Consider the following 23,215-nt stretch of genomic DNA (forward strand, 5'->3'; position numbering starts at 1 on the left):
GTTTTCAGCGAGGTGCCTACGCAGCCCCTGACGACCGCTACCACAGACCACCTCCGACTCCCACGTGGAGCTGGCTGGGCCTTCGGATGCTCTTTGTTTTCAGCCTACCGAAACTAACCCTTCTGAGGGAACCGAAGTAGCTGAGCAATCCACAGCCACAGAGGGTGTCTTCAGACCTACCCAGTTAACCATTAAACCCTCTGCTAAGTCTAAGGCCCCCTTAAAAACAAAGAAACAGATATAGCATTCCCCAGGACAGGCTTCCATGCCTAAGAAACAAATGCTCAAAATGGCCGAAGACCTAATCACCCTGATCAGGGGGTCCCATCCCCTCCTGACAAAAGGCCCACACAGGATGCAGACTATGAATCTTCCGACCAGGTGTCCATTTCTTCAGATTCATCCTCAGACCTAGGATATTCCTTACCTCCTTATGAGGATTCTGATGCTGAGGAATCAATTTCATCAGCCTCTCCGCCTGAGGACTACTCCTTTGGGGAGACCTTGCATACCACGAGGGAGCATTTCCATTGGGAAGGCCAGGATTACTCAGAATCCAAGAAAAGACTCTGAGACTTCCTTTTATTCCCTCAACACAGACCCCTTGCTATTCCGCCAGTGTTAGATATTGTGGATGATGTGTACACTGAATCCAGCTTAAACCCTGTCTCCTTACCTCCAGCCCCAGTTAAACCTGATAGATATTACAGAGTCCCTGACTCTCACAAATTCCTGTATAAAAGCCCTGTTGCTGACCCTGAAACTTTTTCTCAGGGACCCAAAGGGATTACGGCCTCATCAGCAAAAAACCCAGTTCCCTGTGACAGAGATTCTAGAGCATTAGACAGATGGGGAAAGAAAGTATATACGTCTGCAACTTTAGCAATGAGAGCCTTAAATTGCCAGTTTCACATGCAAAATATCAGCAATTTTTGATGTCTCAGTTGAAACAAAAGATGCTTCCAGATTCAGATCCTTCTAGTTTTAAAGAAATGCAGGATTTATTGCATGCAGCTGAACAAGTGGGAAAACATACTTTGCAATGTGGATTTGATTCCTTAGAGGCCTCCTGTAGAGCAGCAGTTACAGGCTCTGCCATTAGAAGACATGCTTGGTTAAAAGAACATACGTTACCAGATCACAAGGCAAAATTATTAGATGCACCTTTGCAGCGGGATGTGTTTGGAGTTAAGGCAGAGGAGGTATTAAAGAAGATGGAGGATAAGGCAAAATATATGCAAACAGTGAAGGATTTCTTACAGGTTCAGCCTCCTCGTTTTAGCAGAAATTGGCCAACAAAGAATTGGTCCTTTCCAGTCACAGACAGACATCAAAGAGGCAGATACAGACGTCCAAGAGGTAGAGGTCAAGCACAAGGTCCTTACAGGCCTCGACAATGGGGTACACCAGGCCAGAAAGAAGGGGAAGACAGGCCACAACCATATAAAAAGCAGCCTCAATTACTTCCCACTACAGCTGCCGAACAGCTCTCTTTTGGCAGCCCCCTTAGGAGGAAAACTGGCACTTTTCTATCACAATTGGCATTGCATCACCAAAGACAAATGGGTTCTCAACATTGTATCTCAAGGTTACAGGTTCCACTTTCACACTTTGCCAAGGTTAAAAGGAATGCCAAATCTGCCACCAAATCAATGGGCAGAGGCTCAAAAACAAATTACAGCATTCATGGACATGAGAGCTGAGAGCTATTCAAAAGGTACCTCCATAGGAGCAAGGACAACGATTTTATTCAAGACTCTTTCTGGTTCCCAGAAAGGACAAAGCCTGAAGACCCATTCTGGATCTTTCTTCTCTAAACACTTACCTGGATGTTCCGAAATTCAAAATGTTGACACTACAGCAGCTTCTTCCCATGCTGGGCAAGAAAGCTTGGCTCGTGACTTTGGTCCTCAAGGAGGCATACCTGCATGTCCCTATCAGACAAAACTGCAGAAGATACCTCCGATTTCTAGCTGGTTCAATGCACTATCAATTCTCTGCACTGCCCTTTGGCTTGTATACTGCGCCCAGGGTCTTCACAAAGTGCCTGGCACCAGTAATTGCATTTTGCAGGCAAAAAGGAATTCAAATTTATCCATACCTGGACGACTGCCTGATTCAAGCAGAGAGCAAGGGCATTCTTCTAAAGCATCTGGCGTTCGTAAAAAAGTTATTAAGTTGCCTGGGGTACACAGTAAACGAAAAGAAATAAAAACTAGTGCCGTCACAACAGATAATATTCCAGGGTGCCAGCTTAAACACAACCGCCCAGATGGCTTACCTCACACCAGACAAGCAAGGACAACTGACTCAATACTTTCAATTGATGACAACAAAGACCCAACTCCCTGCAAGAAAAATTCTGCAGGCCTTGGGCTACATGGCATCTTGCATACTACTAATTCCATATGCCAGACTGCATATGAGGAAACTACAATGGCACCTAAAGAGTGTATGGTCTCAACACTGTCAAAGTTTGGAAACAGTTATACCACTAATTCCTTGCCTTCAACAGGAGTTTCGATGGTGGGCTCAAGCTTGTCACCTCAACAAGGGACAGCCTTTTACTCAACCCACAGCCAGGCAAACACTGACAACAGATGCATCGGATTATGTCTGGGGAGCACACATGGCAGGAAAATGTATTCAGGGCGAGTGGCCCACAGAGCAAAGGCATCTTCACATCAATCAAAAAGAGATGTTAGCTGTACAAAATGCACTTATAGCTTTCAAGGACCTGTTGCATCCAGGACAACTACTACTAAAGACAGACAACACCACAGTTATGTGGTATGTAAACAAGCAAGGGGGCACACACTCCTACCCCCTCTGCAGACAAGCCATGACCTTGTGGAACACCGCTCTAGACTACCAAGTTCATCTGCAAGCACAATTCCTGCCAGGAGAGAAAAACACACTGGCAGACGACCTAAGCAGAAACATCATGTATCCCCACGAATGGGAATTGAATCCACAAGTATTCAGAATGATAACACAAAAATGGTGGAGCCCAGACATAGATCTGTTTGCACCCCCAATGAACTGCCAGCTGCAGAAATTCTGCACAAGGAGCTACCATCCACAAGCATGGAAAGTGGATGCCCTCTCATTAAGCTGGAAAAACCTGCAAGTATACGCTTTCCCTCCTTTACCTCTCCTTCCAAAGGTACTCATAAAAGCCAGACAAGAGCAGCCAAAGATTATACTGATTGCACCAGACTGGCCATGCCAGCACTGGTACCCAATCTTAAAGAACTTAGCAAAAGAACCACCCTGGATTTTGCCTCAAATCCCACATTTGCTGACACAGCACAACAATTGGATACTTCACAGCCAGCTAAAGACCTTAAACCTAGCTGCTTGGAAAATTCCTTAGTCGAGCATGCAATGCCTCTCTCCAAAGCTGTTATGGATGTCATTCTGGAGGCCAGAAGGCCTAGCACCAGGAAAGCCTACTTGGATAAATGGAAGAGATTCTGTGCCTGGAACCAGGTGCACAGCCTTGACCCTCTTATAGGTTCATAGGTTGGTACTAGGCTATCAGCCCTAGGCCTATACAAGCCTAGCCATAACAATTCCCTGGCTATTTTTTCCACATTATTTACTTTCTTGGGCCCCTGTCTAGCAGGGCGACTGACGTGATCCCTGGGGTGAATTTCCTTTCTCCCATCCAATCGTCAAGGTTCCTCTTGAAGAGGTCCAAAGAGGCACTCTGCTTGACATGTATGGGCAATCTATTCCAGAGTCTGGGGAGTCTCTGGGTCAGGAACCTATCCCTCCAGCATGTTTTGTTTATTGTGATGACAAGGTTTAGATCCCTGGAGCGTGTAGCTCTGAGGGATTGGGATTTCTTTAAGTGTAGCATGTCCAACAGCTCTGGGTTTGACATGGCCTTGTATGTTAAGCAGAGATCGCCTCTAAGTAGACGATATACGACAGAGTATAGCTGGAGTTTTTTAAGGCGGTCAGCGTAGGGCATCTGCTTTAGGCCTGTGATTCTTTTAGTGAGGTATTTCTGAGGCCTTTCCAGTTGTTGCAGATGTCTTGAGAGGTACATACCAAATGGGGCGTTGTATTCTATAATGGGTCTAATGAGGGATGAGTACAGTGGGACAATGACCTCCTTTTTTCTGGATGAAAAGCCTTTCGTGATGAGGTGTGCCACATAGAAGGATTTCCTGACTGTTGTGGCGATGTGGTTATCGAAGGTGAGACCACTGTCCACCTGTGTCCCTAAGTCTCTTATCACACTTTCTGTGTTTAGTGTACTGCCACCTATATGGTAATTCATGGATACATGTTTTTTCCCAAAGGGATAACAATACATTTCTTGGCATTGAGCTTGAGCCCATGGCTCTGGCACCAAGCATCTGTTTCTGTAAGGCCCTTTTGTAGAGTATCCACATCATTTGGGGATTCAATAATGGCTCCCAGTTTGCAGTCATCTGCAAACTTTGTTAGCCAGAGTCCCTTAGTGTTGACCTGTACTTCAGAGAAGTAGATGCCAAACAAGAGCGGCCCCAGGACTGAACCCTGAGGTACTCCACTTGTCACTTGTCTGGAGCTGGATTTGGAGTCGGCTACTTTTACAGTGTGGGTTCTATCAGTAAGCCATTTAGCAATCCATTGGGTGACATAGGGATTAATGCCCAACTTAGTAAGTTTATCTATGATTCCAGAGTGGGGGATGGTGTCAAAGGCCTTGGCATGGTCTAGATAGGCTGTGTGGACCACCTTACCCTTGTCCATGGCTCTGGAGACTGATTCAAAGAAGTCAATCAGGTTCAGGCGACAAGATTGGCCCTTCACAAACCCAAACTGGGTGGGGTCCAGTGTTTGAAGGTTGCCAATGTCTTTGTTTATAAGTTCCATGATAATACGCTCCATGGCCTTGCAGATAAGGCTTGTCAGACTGATGGGACGGTAGTTTCCGGGATCCAAGGTGGATCCCCTTGTGGATTGGGATAACTGTAGCTCTGCGCCACTCAGTGGGCATGAAACCTGAGGTGAGGCTATGATTAAACATGACACTTAGGTGAGGTGCCAGTTCATATTGTAGTTCATGTAGTACACAGCCGGGATGTCATCTGGTCCCATGGATGCTGTATTCTTGGCTTTAGAGAGTGCGTTTTGTACCTGTGTGGCCGTTATTACTGGAATTTGGCAATCTTCTGGTATTGAGATGGGCCATTTAGGGGGTGAGAGGGGGGGTGAAGTTGGCACTGAATCGATCTGCCAGGATATTGGCAATATCCTTTGGATCAGTATATTTAATGCCATTCTGTTTTAGCTCAGAGCAGATCTGAGCATTGCCATTTAGATTCTTGACATAGTTATAGAATGCTTTGTGATTGTCTTTGGAATATTTGGCAATTTTATTTTTGTAACTAGCTTTGGAGGATTTTATGAGGCATCTCAGTTTCTTACTGAGGCTAGTAAGGGAGTTTTTTGCATCCTGGGATTTTCCTCTTTTCTGCAAAAGTTTCTTCCTTTTGTTGTAAAGTTTGTTTATGGCAGGGGACCACCCGATTGGCTTCCTTTTTTTGGATGAGAGCATTTTGGTTCTATTTGGGATGGCACGATTCATGCATGAGTGGATGTGCTCGTACAGTGCCTTAGTGTAGGATTCAGTAGTTGAACTTTCAGTTCCGTCTGCATGGGTGTTATGAAGTTTGTCACTTCTGACTTGAGTAGCATGAAGTTGGCTTTGGAGAAGTTTTTATGGTGGTTTCTTTACTGGGGGTGGGGTGGGATGTGGATGTTAAGGGTGATTAGCTTATGGTCAGACCTGACTAACGAGGGGTGACCATAGGTATGGAGCATTGATTTCCCATGTTGGTAATGACCAGGTCTAGGATATTGGAGCCCCTGGTGGGACTATGGATTAGTTGATCCAGGGCATTGGAATTTATGAATTCTGAGAACCTTTGCGCAAAGGTGTTGGGACATGAGTAGTTTTCCCAGTTAATGGCAGGGTAGTTAAAATCACCCAGTATTAGGGTGTTTGGTTCTATCTTAATATTTTCCAATATGTTTAGAAAGGTGTAGTGAGAATCTTGGGGTATGGTGGGGGATCTGTAGCAAGCTACAATTTGGATTGCAGTCTTACCTAGTGTTAGTTGCACTTGGAGAATTTCAGACACATTGTGTTGGCCAGCTAGCCTGGTGGTGTGAATATCCTTGGTGAATATTGACACTCCTCCACCTTTAGTGTTTCGGTCCTGGTTTGGTGGCGAAAAGTGTGGTAAGAGTTGTAGCCTGGTATTGCAGGGGTGCTCTCTGGAGCCTTGAACCAGGTCTCAGTTACTGCACAGATATCTATATTCTCCATTTTTAGGAGTGCCTCGAGAGTGCATTTTGAGGTTTAGACTTCTAGCATTGAGTAGCATTACCTTCAGATTTTGCATGCTTGTACCTGTTACGGTGGTGGTTTTGTCCTTTGAAGTTTGCCTAAAAAAGGCACTATAGGGGTGGCAAGAGCCTTAGCCAGTAACCTGAATCCCAGGGGCGACAGGTGCAGACCATCTCTGGCAAAGCATCGTGGTCTGTCAATCATGTCATCCCAGGCAGACAGATACTGGATCCCCTTTGAATGACACCATAAGCTTAGCCAATTGTTGAAGTCAGTCATTTTATCCTTATATTGTGGTATAATTCTGGGCAAAGGCAGGATGCTACTCAGGGCTAGGGTCATACCTGCCTGGGCCACATGATCGAAGAGCTCTTCCATGTCTCTTTTCATGTAGTCCAGGGAGGTACGTCTCAAGTCATTCACTCCAACATGGACAATGACAGAGTCATATTTGTACTTGTTGTGGAGTGACTTGAGTGCATGCGTTATGTGGTGGATCCTGGCACCCGACAGGCAGCTGACTGTAATTTTCTCCTTATTCAACCTGGTGAGAGGGACATCAGTGTGCCGGACTATAGAGTCACCTATGACTAAAGTGTTAGGTACATTGTCTTGCCTTAGGGGCTGTTGCTGGGTGGCACACCGGTGTTGAACTATGTGACACATTGGTTGTGATTGGTGTTTGTTTGCGTTTCAGCTTCAGAGGTCTTTGTTGCTTGGGCAGGTTACAGTTAAGGGCCTCTGCATATGTGGATTTAGTGTTGCTATATGTGGGTGTTGGTGGTGCGGGTTTAGAAGGGCTATGTGTTGCTTGAGATGTAGTGTGGGTGTTAACCTTCTCCTCTTGACTGTTTAGCACAATCTTGGGTGGAGAGAGCTTTGCTTCCATTTTGGCTATGTAAGTGCATCTCTCACAGGTTGTAGTGTTGGGTGGTAGGAGGAGAGGGTTGTCTGTGTACATGAGGCAATTGCTGCATTGCCCCAGTATGCCCAGATTCACCAGGTGGACAGGAGAAATCACTGGAAGCTGACCCTTGGACATGCTTGGTTTGGGGCTTTTTTTTTTTCTTTGTAAAGTATAGGAGCTGTTTCCTTAGCAAGGTACTTTGCAATTATAGGCTGTTTAGTGCCTACTATTAATTTCTCCTTATTAACAAGGAGAGTTCAGTGTTTGTATGAGTTTAAGGCTTCCTAGTGCTTTCCAACAGGTATTAGAGAAAGTGCTAGTCACAGGGATGCTTAAAGGTAAGATTGAAAAGAATGCACTCTGCAGTGTGCACTAGAGAAGTTAGATGTGAAAGTAGGTAACTTGAGTTTTACCTGTTTAAAAAGTTAAGGTTTAGTGGAGAGTTACTATTTTTAAAACAGCAAGATGGATTGAAAGGGGTGGTCACTTTTGTATTCTGGTACTATGAAATACTGTAGGATGGCCAATAAATTTAAATAATTGAAGGGGTGGGATTTCAAAAATGATGATTTTGTGATTACTCACATAAGCCAGTGAAAGTAGAGAGAAATGAGATATATGGTCAGATTAACATAAGAGGCGGGCAACTAGAAAGACAGTGGTATTTAACAAGACAACTTAAATGGGTGGGACGGCGGGAAAAAATTCTGCCTGACTCAGAACAGAGAGAGCTGTGGTCTCTTTTGAAGTTTTAATATGCTGTTAAAACAGAATGCAAGCAAAACACAAAGTAAAGAAAACAAACTACAGTATTCAAAATATAGAAAGGCAATACAGTAATACAAAAAATAACAGCAAACTAACCTTTCCTTCACAGCAAAGTGTAGCAGAGTCTGGATGAGCCTTTCTGGTCCCAAACATTCCTCAGATACTTCAATATTTAACTGAGATGCTGGACAAGGGCCTCTCCTTTTCATCTATCAAGATCCACGGCTCAGCCATTTCTGCTCATTACAACACGGATCCACCAATTTTTTCTAATCCTTTGCTCAAACAGTACCTCAGAGGGGCTAAAAACATAAGACCACCCCGTAGAGTACCTACCCTTACTTGGGACCTCAACTTTGTTTTGGAAAAATTAACTTTACCTCCTTTTGAGCCAGCTAACACAGCAGAATTAAAATACATCTCTTGGAAAACTGCTCTGCTACTGGCAATAACATCAGCACGAAGTTTCAGAATTACAGGCACTAATGGCAGTGGATTCTTTCCTCATTTTCCACCAGGACAGGGTGTCTTTAAGAACTAACCCTACGTTTATGCCAAAGGTGGTATCAAGTGTGGCTCTAAACCAAACTATTAAAACCAAAAACACACAAACTATTTAAAAACAAAAAAGCGAGATAAAGAGACGGAGCAGAAAGATATGAACTAACCGTTTAATAAGTGCTTTCGGAGTGGACAATACCTCTCCTTCTTCAGACGGTCTGAAGAAGGAGAGGTATTGTCTACTCCAAAAGCATTTATTAAATGGTTAGTTCATATCTTACTGCTCTGTCTCTTTATCTCGCTTTTTTGTTTCTAAACCAAACTATTCACTTGCCAACTTTCTGTCCAAAACCGCAGAACAAAGGGGAGAGACTACTACATTCTTTGGACATTCACAGGTAGTTACGCTTCTACTTGGACAAAACCAAAGCTTTCAGAAAATCTGAGCAATTATTGGTAGCATATGCTGCAGGAGCACAAGGAAAAGCCATTTCAAAACAGATTATCTCAAAATGGACAGGACATTGTATACGTTTCTGGTATACTCACCATGGGAAACCTGTACCTAGCAGCATTAGATCTCACTCCACCAGGGCAACAGCCACTTCAGCTGCCTACCTCAGAGGAGTACCTACCAAGGATATTTTGGAAGCAGCAACATGGAGTTCTGTGCATACCTTCACCAAGCATTACCATTATACTCCAAATCCAGAGCTGGCTTCGCCACTGCTGTGCTGCAGGTCTTTATAGCCACTCCTAATGCCTTATAGAACCAGCCTCCCTACCTCAGCTTTGGGATTCCACCCAAGTGCAATGACTGCAGCAGTGTAACATGATGAACATAGTACAGTTTTGTACCTACCATAAATGTAGATGTTCGAGTGTAAACACTGCTGCAGTCCAGGTTACCCTCCCTCATTCCTCTCTTACTTGCTGGTACGTACCTATGCCTTCTACCCTTACTACCCATGGGGAGTATTTGCTGGTAACTGTAAGTTGTTGTTTGTTTTGCTTATGTATGTTTTATTTGAATTGCCTATCTAATTGGGGGCACCTGACATCTGAGGCAAGAAAAACTGAAGAAAATGACATCGGCTGCATCTTATATACCCCTGTCGCACTGACGTCAGGGAGGAGGCGACAGCAACCGACGCCGGACCAAGACTTTGGACCTCAGGCCGACTGGGGAACTGCCTGATGGCAGGATAACCCAAGTGTAATGACTGCAGCAGTGTTTACACTCAAACATCTACATTTATGGTAGGTACAAAACTGTACTTTCTTGGAGTCAGTCTCAAGGAAAGGACACAGCTGTGCCCAACTTACCTCAAATCCTTGATTACCTAGCAGAGCTGCTCCACAGAGGCCTATCCTTCTCATCCATTAAGATTCATGCCTCTGCCATCTCAGCTCATTATAATACTGAGCTTTCTCTTTTTTCTCACCCTCTCATCAAACAGTTCCTGAGAGGAGCTAACAATTTAAGGCCCCCTAGGAGTGCTCCCACCCCAGCCTGGGACCTTAACTTTGTACTGGCGAAGCTCACACTTCCCCCTTTTGAACCTGCTGCTTCAGCAGAGTTAAAATTCCTTGCTTGGAAAACAGCCTTACTTCTAGGTATTACTTCAGCAAGAAGAGTGTCCGAGTTACAGGCACTAATGGCGGTGGAGCCCTTCATTATTTTCCATGCTGACAGGGTTTCCCTCAGGACTAACCCTTCCTTTGTGCCCAAGGTGGTATCCAATGTGGCTTTAAACCAATCCATCCATTTGCCTACCTTTTTCCCTAATCCTCAGAATAAAGGGGAAAGGATCCTGCACTCCTTGGACATGCACAGGCAGCTCAGGTTCTACCATGAGAGGACTAAGCCTTTCAGAAAATCTGACCAGCTGCTAGTCAGCTTTGCTACAGGGGCAGAGAGGGCAAGGCCATTTTGAAGCAAACCATTTCCAAATGGATAGCACACTGCATCTATTTCTGCTACAAGCACCATGGAAAACCTACCCCTCTGGGGATCAGAACTCATTCCACTAGAGCTACTTCAACCTCTACAGCATTTCTCAGGGGAGTCCCTACCAGGGACATCCTGGAAGCTGCAACCTGGAGTTTTGTACACACCTTTACCAAGCATTACCACTTACCTATTTTTTCTAAATCCATGGCTGGATTTGCTACAGCAGTCTTACAAGGCCTGCTAGCCAGCCCTAACACTTCTTGACTGCCTCCACCCTTCCTCAGCTTTGGGCATCAACCCAAGTGTGATGACTGCAACAGTGAAACACGAAGAACATAGTACAGTTCTGTACACTTACCATAAATGTAGATGTTTGAGTGTATTCACTGTTGCAGTCCTGGTTTCCCTCCCTCCAGCCCCCTGGCTTTCTCTATCCTTTTTACCTATCCTCTTTATGGCCATCTTTTATGGCAGGGGTATTTACTTTTTACTGGAGGTGTTCCACACCATGTAATAGCTTCCTATTTTGATGGCTCCTGACATCTGGGACAAGAAAAACTGATGTAATGGCATTGGCTGCATGTTTTATACCCCTGATGACCTGACGTCATGGAAGAGGCGACAGCATCCGACGCAGAAATCCCAAGACACTGGTATTCGGGCCGGCTGAGGGCTACCTGCAGGCAGGTAACCCAAGTGTGATGACTGCAACAGTGAATACACTCGAACATCTACATTTATGGTAAGTGTACACAACTGTACTTTTTGTTACAAGCTTTAACTCAGTCCCCTTTCGAACCTTCAGCTGCATCATACCTCAAATTTCTTTCTTGGATAACAATTTTTCTTGTTGCTATTATGTCAGCAAGGCGAGTTTCTGAACTCCAAGCTCTCTCTTCAAAACCTCCTTATTTGTTTTTTCACAAAGACAGAGTGACAGTATGTACAAACCCTTCCTTCCTGCCAGTAGTTGTTTGAGTCAGATATGAATCAAGTAATCAATTTACCAGTATTCCTTCCAAATTTTGACAATGAAAGAGAATACATGCTACATCTTTTAGATGTACATCGACAGTTTCATTTCTACCTACATAGAATGAAAGGATTTCGAAAAACTGATCCAACTGTTTATCTCCTTTGCTAGAAACAAGTTGGGGAAACCAGTATCTAAAATTACTTTAGCTAAATGGATAGCAGATTGCATTTCCTTTGTATCTTCTCTAAGAGGTTTGTCCTTACATAGATCCCCAGAAGTTCATTCAACTTGATCCATGGCTACATCATTTGCTTTTTGGGCTAAAACTGTACTTGATTACTTTTGTGCTGCGGCCTCTAGATCCAGTTACCATACTTTCATTGCTTATTACAAGTTGGACATCATATCTAGGAACAGGGCTGGTCTACCTTTGGCTCCTCGATTTTCAGGAATATCCTTCCATGAGGGCCACCCAAGATTATTTTTCCTGGGGACTCTGTCACATATGTTGAGGTATGAATGAAAATGACAACATCAGATATTTAAGTTAAGTACTCACCGTAACTATACATCTGTGTTGTCTATTTTCATTCTTCCTCAACTCCTCACCCTCCTTTTCCCTGTCCTTATCATTTGGGAGTGACCTGGGTGAGGTATACAAGAACCATTGTTCCCAGTTTGAGCCCCTGCTCTGTTTCTATCTTGTTTTCTTGTTACGATTATAATCATTATTATAAGTATTTATGCCTTCTGGCATGTTTTTCAGCAGCAAACTCGAGCTAAGGTAATCTGGCAAGTTAGGGACATTACTGGTAAAGGGAGGAGTTTGAGAGTCGAATCCAAGAATCTAAAGAGATTGGCAGAGTCGGATCTGAGACCTATATGTTGAGGAAGAATGAAAATGGACAACACAGATGCATAGTTATGGTGAGAACAGTAACTTAGATTTTAAATACATGTTAACTTGTTTTTAAAGTCTTTCTGTATAATATGTGTTGTTGCTATGTGTGTGTTTTTTTTTAAGTATGATTGGTGGGTTAGAGTAGCCTTTCCACATTTTGCTGTAGATAAAATTTAGTTTGCCTACTTTTGGTTGCCTAAGTGATTCATTGGCGGAGTAAATGAAAGAAGGTAGTCGCTCTGATTTGGTAAGGGCATTTTGCTTATAGGATTGCAGAGTTAGAACACAGTGGGGTGAAGTGGGATGGAGGTAGAAGGCTGCTGATTCAGGTGAAACTCATAACTTTCATTGTCCTTCCAGAATTAAGCAAAGATAATCTGATTAGGTCTAAAATAGTTTTAGATATTCTTTACATGATACTGTGTTAGCATGGATAGAGTTACACGACATCTAGCAAAATATCAGACATCCAGAACAACAACTGTTTTCAAACGCCCAATCCTCCATGCCAAAAAATATGGCTAGCTGTGTGCTAGTGTCTATAGGAAAATTGTGAAACTAAACTATGTGGACTAGCTGGACCTAACTATTAAGCAGCTACCTACCCAGCAAAGCTTAGTCACCCATGGGAAACGCACACACCCAGATAAACACTAACACATTAGACCTTAGCACAGTTTTGCTTTTCAAGTAGAAAACAACACTACTGTGCTTGTGCCTTAGTATATATCATTAATGTAAACTGACACTGCAGGCAGCCTTCCCTTAAAGGAAGTTGTGGTTTGGTAGTAATGGTGAAAGTGTTTACCCCACAAGAGGTACATTGTCACCAAGGAAAATTGGGTAGGCTTAAAGTGGCCCGCAGGGGTAGCTAACCTAGTACTTGTCTATGAACTATGAACATTAACTGTGTTTGAGAGAGGGGACATGATGACTGTATCAACCTGGAACAAAGTATGGATGGCTAGGTTATGCAAATGTATGTCCTCAGCATTTAAAAAGGGGATATTTACACTGCAGTTCCTAGCATCTTTAAATATACCAGTTTAGTGTTTGAACCCCCAAGTTGCCACCTCCATTTATAGATTTAGTCCTAGATACACAAAACACTTGTAGGTGCTGCACAGATTAGCAAATTACCAGTCTGTTCTGTGTTGCACCCCAGAATTGGCTTTATTAACAGTGTTTGCTGTCAGTTAGATTCACGTGCAAGCCATGTAGTAACTTGTGGTTTTAAAGTAAACAGACTGCTTTCTAATGGCTGCAGTCATAATTGTAAGTTGTGACTATTGTATCAGTACACAAAGATACTGATAGGGTAAAACAAAGTGTAAATGTTCCCTATATTGCTTACAGAAATCACTGAATATGCCTGGCAAATGAAACTGGTGGCTGAACAGTGTGCTTGATTGTTCTTCACAAGTGAGACAATCTATGTTGTTAGAAACGTTTTCAGTCGCTTCATCAGAACTAGCCTAGCATGCAGTTTAAATAATTACAAACCATTGGAAGTCATGCAACATACATTTGACAGTATACCACTGACTGTACCCCATGGTTAATTCTGAATAAAATACAAATGTTATCTGTGTACAATGCAGTAACACTTGGTAGTCAGATCAAGCAATTAATAGAAGTTGTAAGAATGGTACTGCCTCCACAGATTGAACAGACAGTGTAATTACTCTGAGCAAAATTCAGCCAGCATGCAGATTGTTGCTAAGCATGTTACATTTAAAACACCAGCAAGTAAGTATTTTAGTGACTGTAGTAGTCGATAAGTGCACCACATGATACCATACAGTAGATAAATTTCCCACTATGGCTCTAGCTTTGCTGGGGAGGGAGTGTCAACCGAAAATTGAGTGGTTTGGCTTTTAGGGAGATATACTAGCCTAAACTGAGATGATCCAGGAGTTAATGGAAAGCTGATGACCATTGCAGCTTTGTGAAGACATGTGTAAATAGGTAAGTGGAGTGGTAGACTGCATCATACACTTGGGAGCAGAAGAGCCAGATCCAGTGAGAACTACAAAACCGTTAGGTTTTGTTCGTGTGCACCACGATCAGAAGGCATTGCTGTCCTTCTGGCATTAAGCAAAGGTAAGCTAGATGGTTCCAAAATTGCTTTAGTAGTCCTTTACACTTTGCCCATCTCAGTTTACATGGCACTTGGCAAAAATTGAAACACTTGGGAGAGCCTGGTTTCAGTGGCACCAGCCATCAGGCCTGAAAAACGTTTTCAAAAGCCCCTTTCTGTTAATGGAAGTTTCATTACAACTCTTAAGAAAACATGAAACCGAAATACACCAATTGACTGGCTCTAACTGTCAAGCAACTACCAATCCAGCAAGACTTAGTCACCCAGAGAAAATCATACAGCCAAATAAGCACCAGTACATTTGAGATAAACATAGTCTGCTTTTCAAGTAAAAATAACACTCAACTGAATTTAGTGTCTTAATACAGTACACTGATGCAAATCATTGCTGCAGACAGCCTTCCATTGAAGGACCCTTGTCTATGTTGATGGGAGGATGTGATGACTATAACAACTTAGTGCCTTAGTACAACACACTGGTGTTAACTGACTCTGCAGATAGTCATCCCTTACATAACTCAGAACTATACTTCATTATGAGGTACGTTACTCCTTTGAGGCATAAAAATTCTATGTTATACACTGTTCCTAGCACACACTCATTATTAAGAATTTTTTTAACAAGTATACATAGTAAATAGTACTTAATAACATTGAATCATATTAACTCATCAAAAGAGCTCGTTTTAAGTAGTTAGTAACCATGCTGTGAGCTTCCTATTTGAAGTCATTTGTAAGTTTTCCATATTTTGCCTTTTTGTTCCACAGTGTGACTTAGTGTTCCACATTTTGGAGATGGAGGGTTGGAGAGCTATACCCTTTTGAAAGAGTCTTAGCAATGTTTGTGTGTGTGTTTGTGGGTGGGGGGGGCTTGACAGTCATAGTAACCTAGTGTTTTAGTGCAGCACACTGGTGTATACTAATGTTGAAGGCAGACTTCCATTAAAGGAGCCATATCAGTGTTAGGGGGAGATGTGACTACCATAGCAATGTAGTGGTTAGTACAACCAACTAGTATAAACTGACACTACAAGGCAGCTTTCCCTTGAAAGATTATTGTCATTGTTTTGGGGTTGGGGGGAATACAACAACCATCCAAACCAAGCAGTAGCTGAATTTCCTGAAGTGGTTCTAGCCTTGCTGGGGTCATTATGCTGTATAGTCTGAGTGTGGGTAGTGTTATGCAGTGGCTGTACTTACCTGAGAGCAGTGTTTTGCTGACATTTCTGATGTTTTATATGAGTTGTAATGGCACTTCCATTAACAGATAGGAAACATGACTTGAGTAGTCTTTCCACTCCCTTTTTATTTCTTGCCTACCAGAACCTTTTTGCATTACCTAGGAAAGATTCTTGGTGTTCAGAAAACTGTGCCATGATCTTGTTACTGAACAGTTACACTGTGCAGTGATTAGACAGTAATTAATGGTCACGGTCTGTCTGAAGTTGGGTGCACTTGTATATTAGCCAGGCTTCATTACATACTGTGTAGACTTTATTTCAGTCAGGAGGTTTTCACAGCGCTTGCTTTCACTTAAGTTTTTCACCCAGCTCCGTCTGCAGCAGCACAGCCCTGTGTAGATCATGTAGATACGAGGTGCTCATGCCAAGTAATTAAGGTGCCACATAGGTTCCCCAATGAAATCTGCTGTGAGCTCAAAAATACATCTTAACTGCCATTGGGTCACTAAGCAAATCCATTACTTTTAAGCGAGAAATAAAGGTAATTTGAACCCACAAGATCAGTAATTTTGTCTACTGCTCTGTTTAGGTATCTGTCAGAATTTCTTTATGCGTGGTTGATGTCTACACTCAGTCGGGCAGACAGCTCACAGATGGCAGAAGAGAGAATTATGGAAGAACAGCAGAAAGGTCGCAGCAGTAAAAAGACAAAAAAGAAAAAGAAAGGTGCAGGTCTAATAACTTGTGAAGTAAATCAGAAATGTGTGCAGAAGATTTCTTTTTATCACAGTTGCATGCTGTTAGGAAAGTGCTGCAATTAAAACCAATATATTTAGATGGCATGTATATTTATGAAAGCATTTTAAGTTATTGTGTCATTTCTATTATACTTACAAATCACAGTGATTTTGGCAGGCATAATATTTTGCCTTCAAATGTTGCGGTTATTGCATCTTCTCTTTGCACTGATTTTATGCTTGCTGAGTCATGGTTTTGCTGTTAATATCCCTGTCCTGAAGGAATTTTTGTTTTTATACATTTGTTAACTATATAAGCCCACTGGACACAAGTGTTCCTTTTCACAAGTGATTTTAGAACAGTGTCTGGTTAAATGACTTGCAAAGAGTCACACATTAGGCAAATGGTGCTGGAAGGAATCTCAATCCCTGTACGCCTGACAGCGGGAAGCAGCCCCTCAACAGCTCAGAGCCTTATTCCTGTACTCTTAACTGCCAGGCAGTTTAATATGTTATATTTAATAAAGAAAACTAAATGCAATAGGCCTTTATCCATTAGTCGCTGGTTACAGTTTGCACTTGTACTTTTTAAAATGTCTCTCAGTTGTACTGCAGTAGGTTGTTTGATTGTGAATGTACAGCTGTGTAAGTTAACATTTACTATTGTCCAAAATTCTTGCATTTCCTGTAGCTGATGCCAAGGGAAAGCTTCCAAGAATAGCAGGAACAGTGTCTTTTGGAGACTGTGTGTGCTGATCAGATGTGTACTGGCCCTGTATTTGTGTTGGAACGTAGAGCAGTCCATTGAGGTTATAATTTATGATGAGGTCAGTAAAAGGGCAACAAAAGGTCTGTGTTTCTGTATATTCTTATAATCACTTAGCAGTCTTCTTTTTGCTGCAAAGCTGTTAAACACCATTAATGACTGGCCTGGAGGAGTGATGTTCTTGTGGAACATAATCTGAAATCTTACATTCATAGTTTAATAGGCTAATGACCACTAGGCCCCTTACAACCTAGCCCCACACCCCAATACATTTGGGTCCCGAGTATCATGGTCATCTTAATGGGGGTGGGGGCATGTTGGTAGAGAGGTTTCTAAATATTTTTAAGGGGGGGTGTTTGTTAGGATAATAATTTTTCTTATTGACGATCTCTGTCCATAAGGGGAATGAGGGCTTGACCCAGGACAAATATACGATTTCCCATCCAATTAACAAGGTTTCATTTAAATAGGGTCAGAGGTGAGCTCTGTTTTACATGGATGGGGAGCTTGTTCCATAGTGTGGAGATCCTTTGAGACTCGTATCTGTCTGCCCAGCATGTTCTGTTTGTCATAAGTGAAGATTTATACAGGGTTTAGATAGTTTTCAGATGCCAAAGTTGCAGATACATCCTCAGATTTTTTTTTCTTCATTTATGAAAACAAAGATGCTTTTCACTCAAAAATGGAAGTAAATAAAATCAGAGTCTGTGTCATTTTTATTCTTGCTGTACTTTTGTACTTTTATAATTACTAGATTTCTGTATGTGAGTGAGTATTGGTGACAATAAGCTTTCATACTGTGGAATTATGTTATTGATGCAGTTTTTTATCAAGGAGTAGTAGAGCTATGCAAGTAAAACAGTAAATATAGCATAAAAGAGCAAGAAATGTAGTAAACTCATGAATGTAATACATTAACTAAGAAGTAGCATCATAATTTGTAACATAGTTAATCTCCCTCTTTTTTTATTTATCATTTTTATTCCTCTGTTTGCTGAACACCAAGTCCTCCCCTCTAAGACTAAGAAAGTTAATTCATCTGTACAAGGCATGTACTGAGTAATACATGTGGATGAGCACCACCTGGAAAAACAGGCATTCAGGCAACCATACGGGTTGTTTGTGTCACTGCTGGCATCCTGACAACTAAAGGTATTACTTTTAAGCCCTAAATCCTTCAGTGGTGGGGATATGCACACCTGAGTCATGGAAGGGGACTGCCTCTGCCCCACTTTCTTTCTGCATCTGAGGAGAGGGACTTTGGTAGCTGTAGCACACATATTGTCTGAACTGACATCCTACATTCTGTTTTCTGTTCATTCTACCCTAACACTGGAGCAACAGAGAGGCAGTCAGAGAGCCATCATATGCTCATCCCAGGACAGGTGAGCTGCAGACACTTATTTCCCATCCTCTCCTCCCCGCTTTTTCAGCACTTGAACCACTATTTGAACTTGGGTCATAGACACAGTCAGGACTTTATTTTATCCCTGTGTGCCATAGTGCATGCTCTGACACCATCCTTAAGGAGTTTTTGTTTAGGTTAACATTTTCCACCATTTTTTCCAGAAAATGTTTATGCTTATGGGATGGGTGCATGCCTGTGATGATTCATGCCCTATATCACATCAAATATATAAACATGCTAATACCCTATATCCACCATTTCTTTGTTGATGTTCATGTGGTTTGGATCTTAGTATTTGCTATATACATATGTATAGAATTTGTATGCTTTTGGCCATTTTTTAGAATAATAGCAGCAGGAAGCATTTCATGGGGCTGATGGGAGGATTCCTTTTGATGTTTGGTTTGTTGGCCAAGGCATTGCCAGAAATGTATGTGGGGGATTGGTAAGGGCCTGTGATTCTTAATGTAGGTTTACAAAATCGTCTGTCTCTTTAGAGGCACAGAAGGTATAGTTCATTCCTATCTAGCAAGTTGTTACTAGTCTTGTCCTTGTTTTCTACAGAGGAATTGATGCCTTGGAGAGCTGCACCCCTAGCTTGTGTCTTGTCCTGGGGAAAGGTATATCCAAGGGTGTACACCCTGCCTTTCCCCACCTGACTGACTTGAAACTGTGTCTCCTAAGCGTGCTGAGGATAAGAGCTTCACCTCCTAACACCTCCCCTCAGCCCATTCAGTCTAGTAGTCCTTGGTAGAAGAGGAATTGTAGTGCAAGCCTTTGAATAGCACCTATAGCTAGAGATTGGAGGCACGTTAAGTTCTCGGTAGGATCTGAAATTGTAGGTGGGGTTGCACTGTTAGAGACTCTCTTTGGATGCCAACTCTTGGCATGGCAGGAACCTGATACAGCAGAAGCCATTCCAAGGAGGCCAGATAAAGTTTTATGTTCCTCTAAGGGTGGACCATTCTGGTCTAAAGGTCTTTTGCTAGACTCTGATTGTTGTAACTGCCACCAAAAAGGAAGTCATGGAGTCTTCCTCTGTCCATCCCTTCAATAAGGAGTTAAGGGCGATAGAATGGGCAAGTTCTCCTATGCCTCAGGTACTTCTGCCCTGAGAGCATTAAACTGTTTAACCCATGTGAACAGATTCCAAAGGGACCTAGCAAAGCAAGCTATGGGTACTTTGAGTGAGCCCATGACTCAGGACTCTTCAGGGTGGTCTTCATATGCTTAGAATACCATGCTTAGCCTTACTAACCAATCCATGCGTGTGTACCTCAATGTTGCCAGTGGAGCAGCAAGAGCAGTGGGCACTGGCATAACTCTTAGGCAACGTACTTGGGTCCATTTGTGTGATTTTGAAGAAAATTTTAAGGCACCCTTTATTAATTGTCAGTTTGAGAGTTGGACTCACTGTAAATGAAAAGTTGACAAAGTGCTATCAAGAAGGGAAGGCGCTGTTTGTTAGTGAGTCAAATTCAAGAGAAATTGGAAAAGGTCCAAAATCCCTGTAACTCTGGAAATCCCAGCATCAACCATTTGGCTCCATTTCTGACAGGGGTGGCCATGGCAGAGGCAGCCCTTTTAATGGATGCCTACCATACAGTCAAAAGTGTTCACAAAACCAGGGGTACAGAGATTCTTTTTTGGGAAAAAAATAAATACCCCTGAAGGCTTTGCCTGAATGTCCATTTCTAGAGGCATTTGGGAGTGTGATTATCTCAGCACCTTGCTATGTGGATGGCCCTCACATATGACAGCTGGGTCTAACAAATCATATCTGGTGGCTATACAATTAACATTTTTTCCAAACACCACCTTGTCAACAGCTACCGTTGTTGAGTGTTTCACCCATCACATGGAGGTGGCACTTCAGAACTTGTTAGCCTTCCTTTAGAAATGAGCCTTCCAGGTGGTCCTACAAGACCAGAGAGGGTCAGGAGTTTATTTGAGATTCTTTCTTGTTCCAAAGAACAGGGACCTCTGGCCAATTCTGAATGTTAGCAGCGAAAACATTTTTATAAAACAAGACCCAGTTCAAAATGGTCAAAGTGTCAACAGTTTTGTCCTGTCTTAAAGCAAACAACTGGATGTTCTATGTAGAAATCCAGAATGCCCACCTCCCCATAAAGATCACAAAGGAATTTAGAAGGTTTCCGTGCTTTTGGATAGGAGCCTATAATTACTAGTTCAGAGCCTTGTCCTTCTGCCTCACTGCAGTCCATCAGGTGTTCACCAGGTGCATGGCAGTAGTCTCAGCCCACCTGCGGCTGAGAGGGATCAGAGTGTTCCCATATTTGGATGATTGCCTCCTAGCTGCAGCAACCACATAGTCACTACTAACCACCAGAATTTAATTTTTGCAGCTCTGCGTATCCTTGGGTATTTCTGTAAACTATCAAAAATCGCAGTTACAGACCTCTCAGCAAATCACCTTCATCAGATGGCATCTCGACACAACCTCATGTCAGATGTCTCTGGAAAGACTACTCACTCTACTGCACTCAGTTCAAACCTTCCATCACCCCTGTTAGTGCTAGTCGTAAGAAGTCTAGTCCTCATGGCTGCTGCAGTCTCAGTGGTACCTTTGCCAATTTTCTTATCAGAGTCTTACAGTGCATGTTATCCACTCAGTGTTCCCAGGTAAAAGACCCCCTTCATTCAACTTTCATATAACCCATTCCTTCAGAAATCAGCTGAACTGGTAATTGACATCCACATTTCCTCAACTAAGGTGACTGTTCACTTTTGTCACACCAACAATGATGGTAACCATAGATGCCTCCACTCCAGGAAGGGAGGAGGCATTTTGAGGGGAGGATGGTCCTAGGAGTTTGGAAATAGAGGCCTATCTTCACATCAGCAGCCTAGAGATGAAGGCAGTTCTCCAAGCATTGTACTAGTTTCAGCATCTTTTGGCCTCAGGAATACAATTAGACAGTATGTCATTGTTTTTGTACATCAATAAACGGGGGAACCAGATCTTACCCGACATGCAGAGACAGTGAGAGTATTGTAGTGGGAGCTGGATTCAGGTCACCTTTTAGTAGCAATGCACATTCCTGGAGAAGTCCAACTGCGTAGTGGATAGGCTAAGTAGATCCATTTTAATGTCTCATAAGTGGCTCCCTGAACAAGTCAATGGCAGAAGAGCTTTTCAGCCAGAAGAGATTTTCAGCACGAGCTAGACTTGCTGCTGTTTGTTCGCCACTGCTCCAACACCAAGTACAGGAACTGTTTACTGTAGTTTCTGCAGAGGGGTAGTCAGTTAAGAATGCTGTAGTCTGTCAGTAGCCCTCCATTCTCCTGTACACTTTTCCCCCTCTTTCTTTAATCCCCAAATTTCTACAAAATGTATCAACCTGCAAATCTCTTGTGTTTCTCATTACTCTGTTCTTGTGCAGACAGATTTGGTTTCCCTTGATAAGGTCTCATTTGAGGAAACCCATTTGGCTTCTTGATCCTCAGTCATATCTGCTTTCACACCCTTCTGGCCATCTTTCCCCAGACCTTCACAACCTCAAGCTAACCTTGTGGTTTCTCCAGTTCCACGAGTGGAAGGACATGCTTTCTTTTCAAAGAATGTAATCCGCATTCTGTCTGCTTCTCAGAAGCAGTTTTGTCACAATATTTATAAAGACAAGTGGAAGCATTTCTATCGCTTGGCAACCAGTCAAAGGCTTGATCCTTGATTCAGTTTCCATTGCAGTTTCCAGATATTCCACCATTAAACTGCAGTTGGCTACCATTTCCATTTGCCATCCTGAGTACTAGGATAATATCTTGGCCTTCCGTTAACTGTGCAAAGCTTTTCTGAAAGGAGTGTTGCTTTTGTGTACTTAATTCATTAAGGGCTCTACCCACCCTGGGATCTAAATTTAGTACTGGAAGCACTAAGGCAGTTCATGAAGGGAAAATGTTGAGTATTGCCTACCTAGATCTGGCTAAGTCATTCGACACAATTCCCCATTCATTTATTGACAAAATCCCTACACAACTTGCTGGATTGTCAGCTGGTTCACAGATAGGAGCCAAGAAGTCAGGATTGATGAGACAGGTCACCAGTGGAGTACCACAAGGCCCCATGCTGGGCCTGCTCCTGGTTGGCATCCACTTCGCAGGTGTCACGGCTAATGTTAAGGGCCTCTAGCTCACCAAGTTCGCAAACAACTGCAAATTGGGAGCTGTCATGGATTTCATTATTGATGCTAACGTCCTGCATGAGGGTCTAACAGAGACAACTAACTGGTGCCAAAGCAACCGATGAAAACTCAATGCAAAGAAGTGCATTGTAGTGCCTTGTTATATAAAGCATCCTTAGATCCTGCCCTGATGGAGCTTTTGCACATCTGCAAAATGAGCAGTACCACAAATATTAGATCCAGGAATTTGAACTTTGTTTGCAACATAAATAGAAATTGTTGTGACAGGATTATAACCCAAAGGTTCCCCATGCTCTGGAATAGGCTCCACCCATATGACGCAGAGTTCATCCCTAACCGTATTCAAATGTAACCTTGATCATTGGATAGGAAAGGGCAAATTCATCCTCAGGCTGGGCCCCCATGTGTCTTATAAACAGATGCAGACAGTAAACAGTCAGTTGGCTAAGAGGATTAATAAGCTGATATGATGCGGTCAATTTTCATTCATTCCTCAACAT

The 23,215-nt window shown here is 42.8% G+C and overlaps 1 protein-coding gene across 1 annotated transcript in view; it reads left to right on the forward strand.

Moving 5' to 3' along the window:
- Positions 1-23,215, forward strand: part of NAA35 (N-alpha-acetyltransferase 35, NatC auxiliary subunit) — a gene marked incomplete in the record, with an annotated part of 1,521,359 nt that overhangs the window by 1,210,343 nt on the left and 287,801 nt on the right. Inside the window, 1 exon segment of the mRNA XM_044060897.1 lies at positions 16,231-16,367. Within this exon segment, the coding sequence (XP_043916832.1) occupies positions 16,231-16,367 (137 nt within the window).

Source organism: Protopterus annectens, chromosome 2.part0 (assembly GCF_019279795.1).
Source record: "Protopterus annectens isolate FY-2018-M chromosome 2.part0, PAN1.0, whole genome shotgun sequence".
NCBI lineage: Eukaryota > Metazoa > Chordata > Ceratodontiformes > Protopteridae > Protopterus > Protopterus annectens.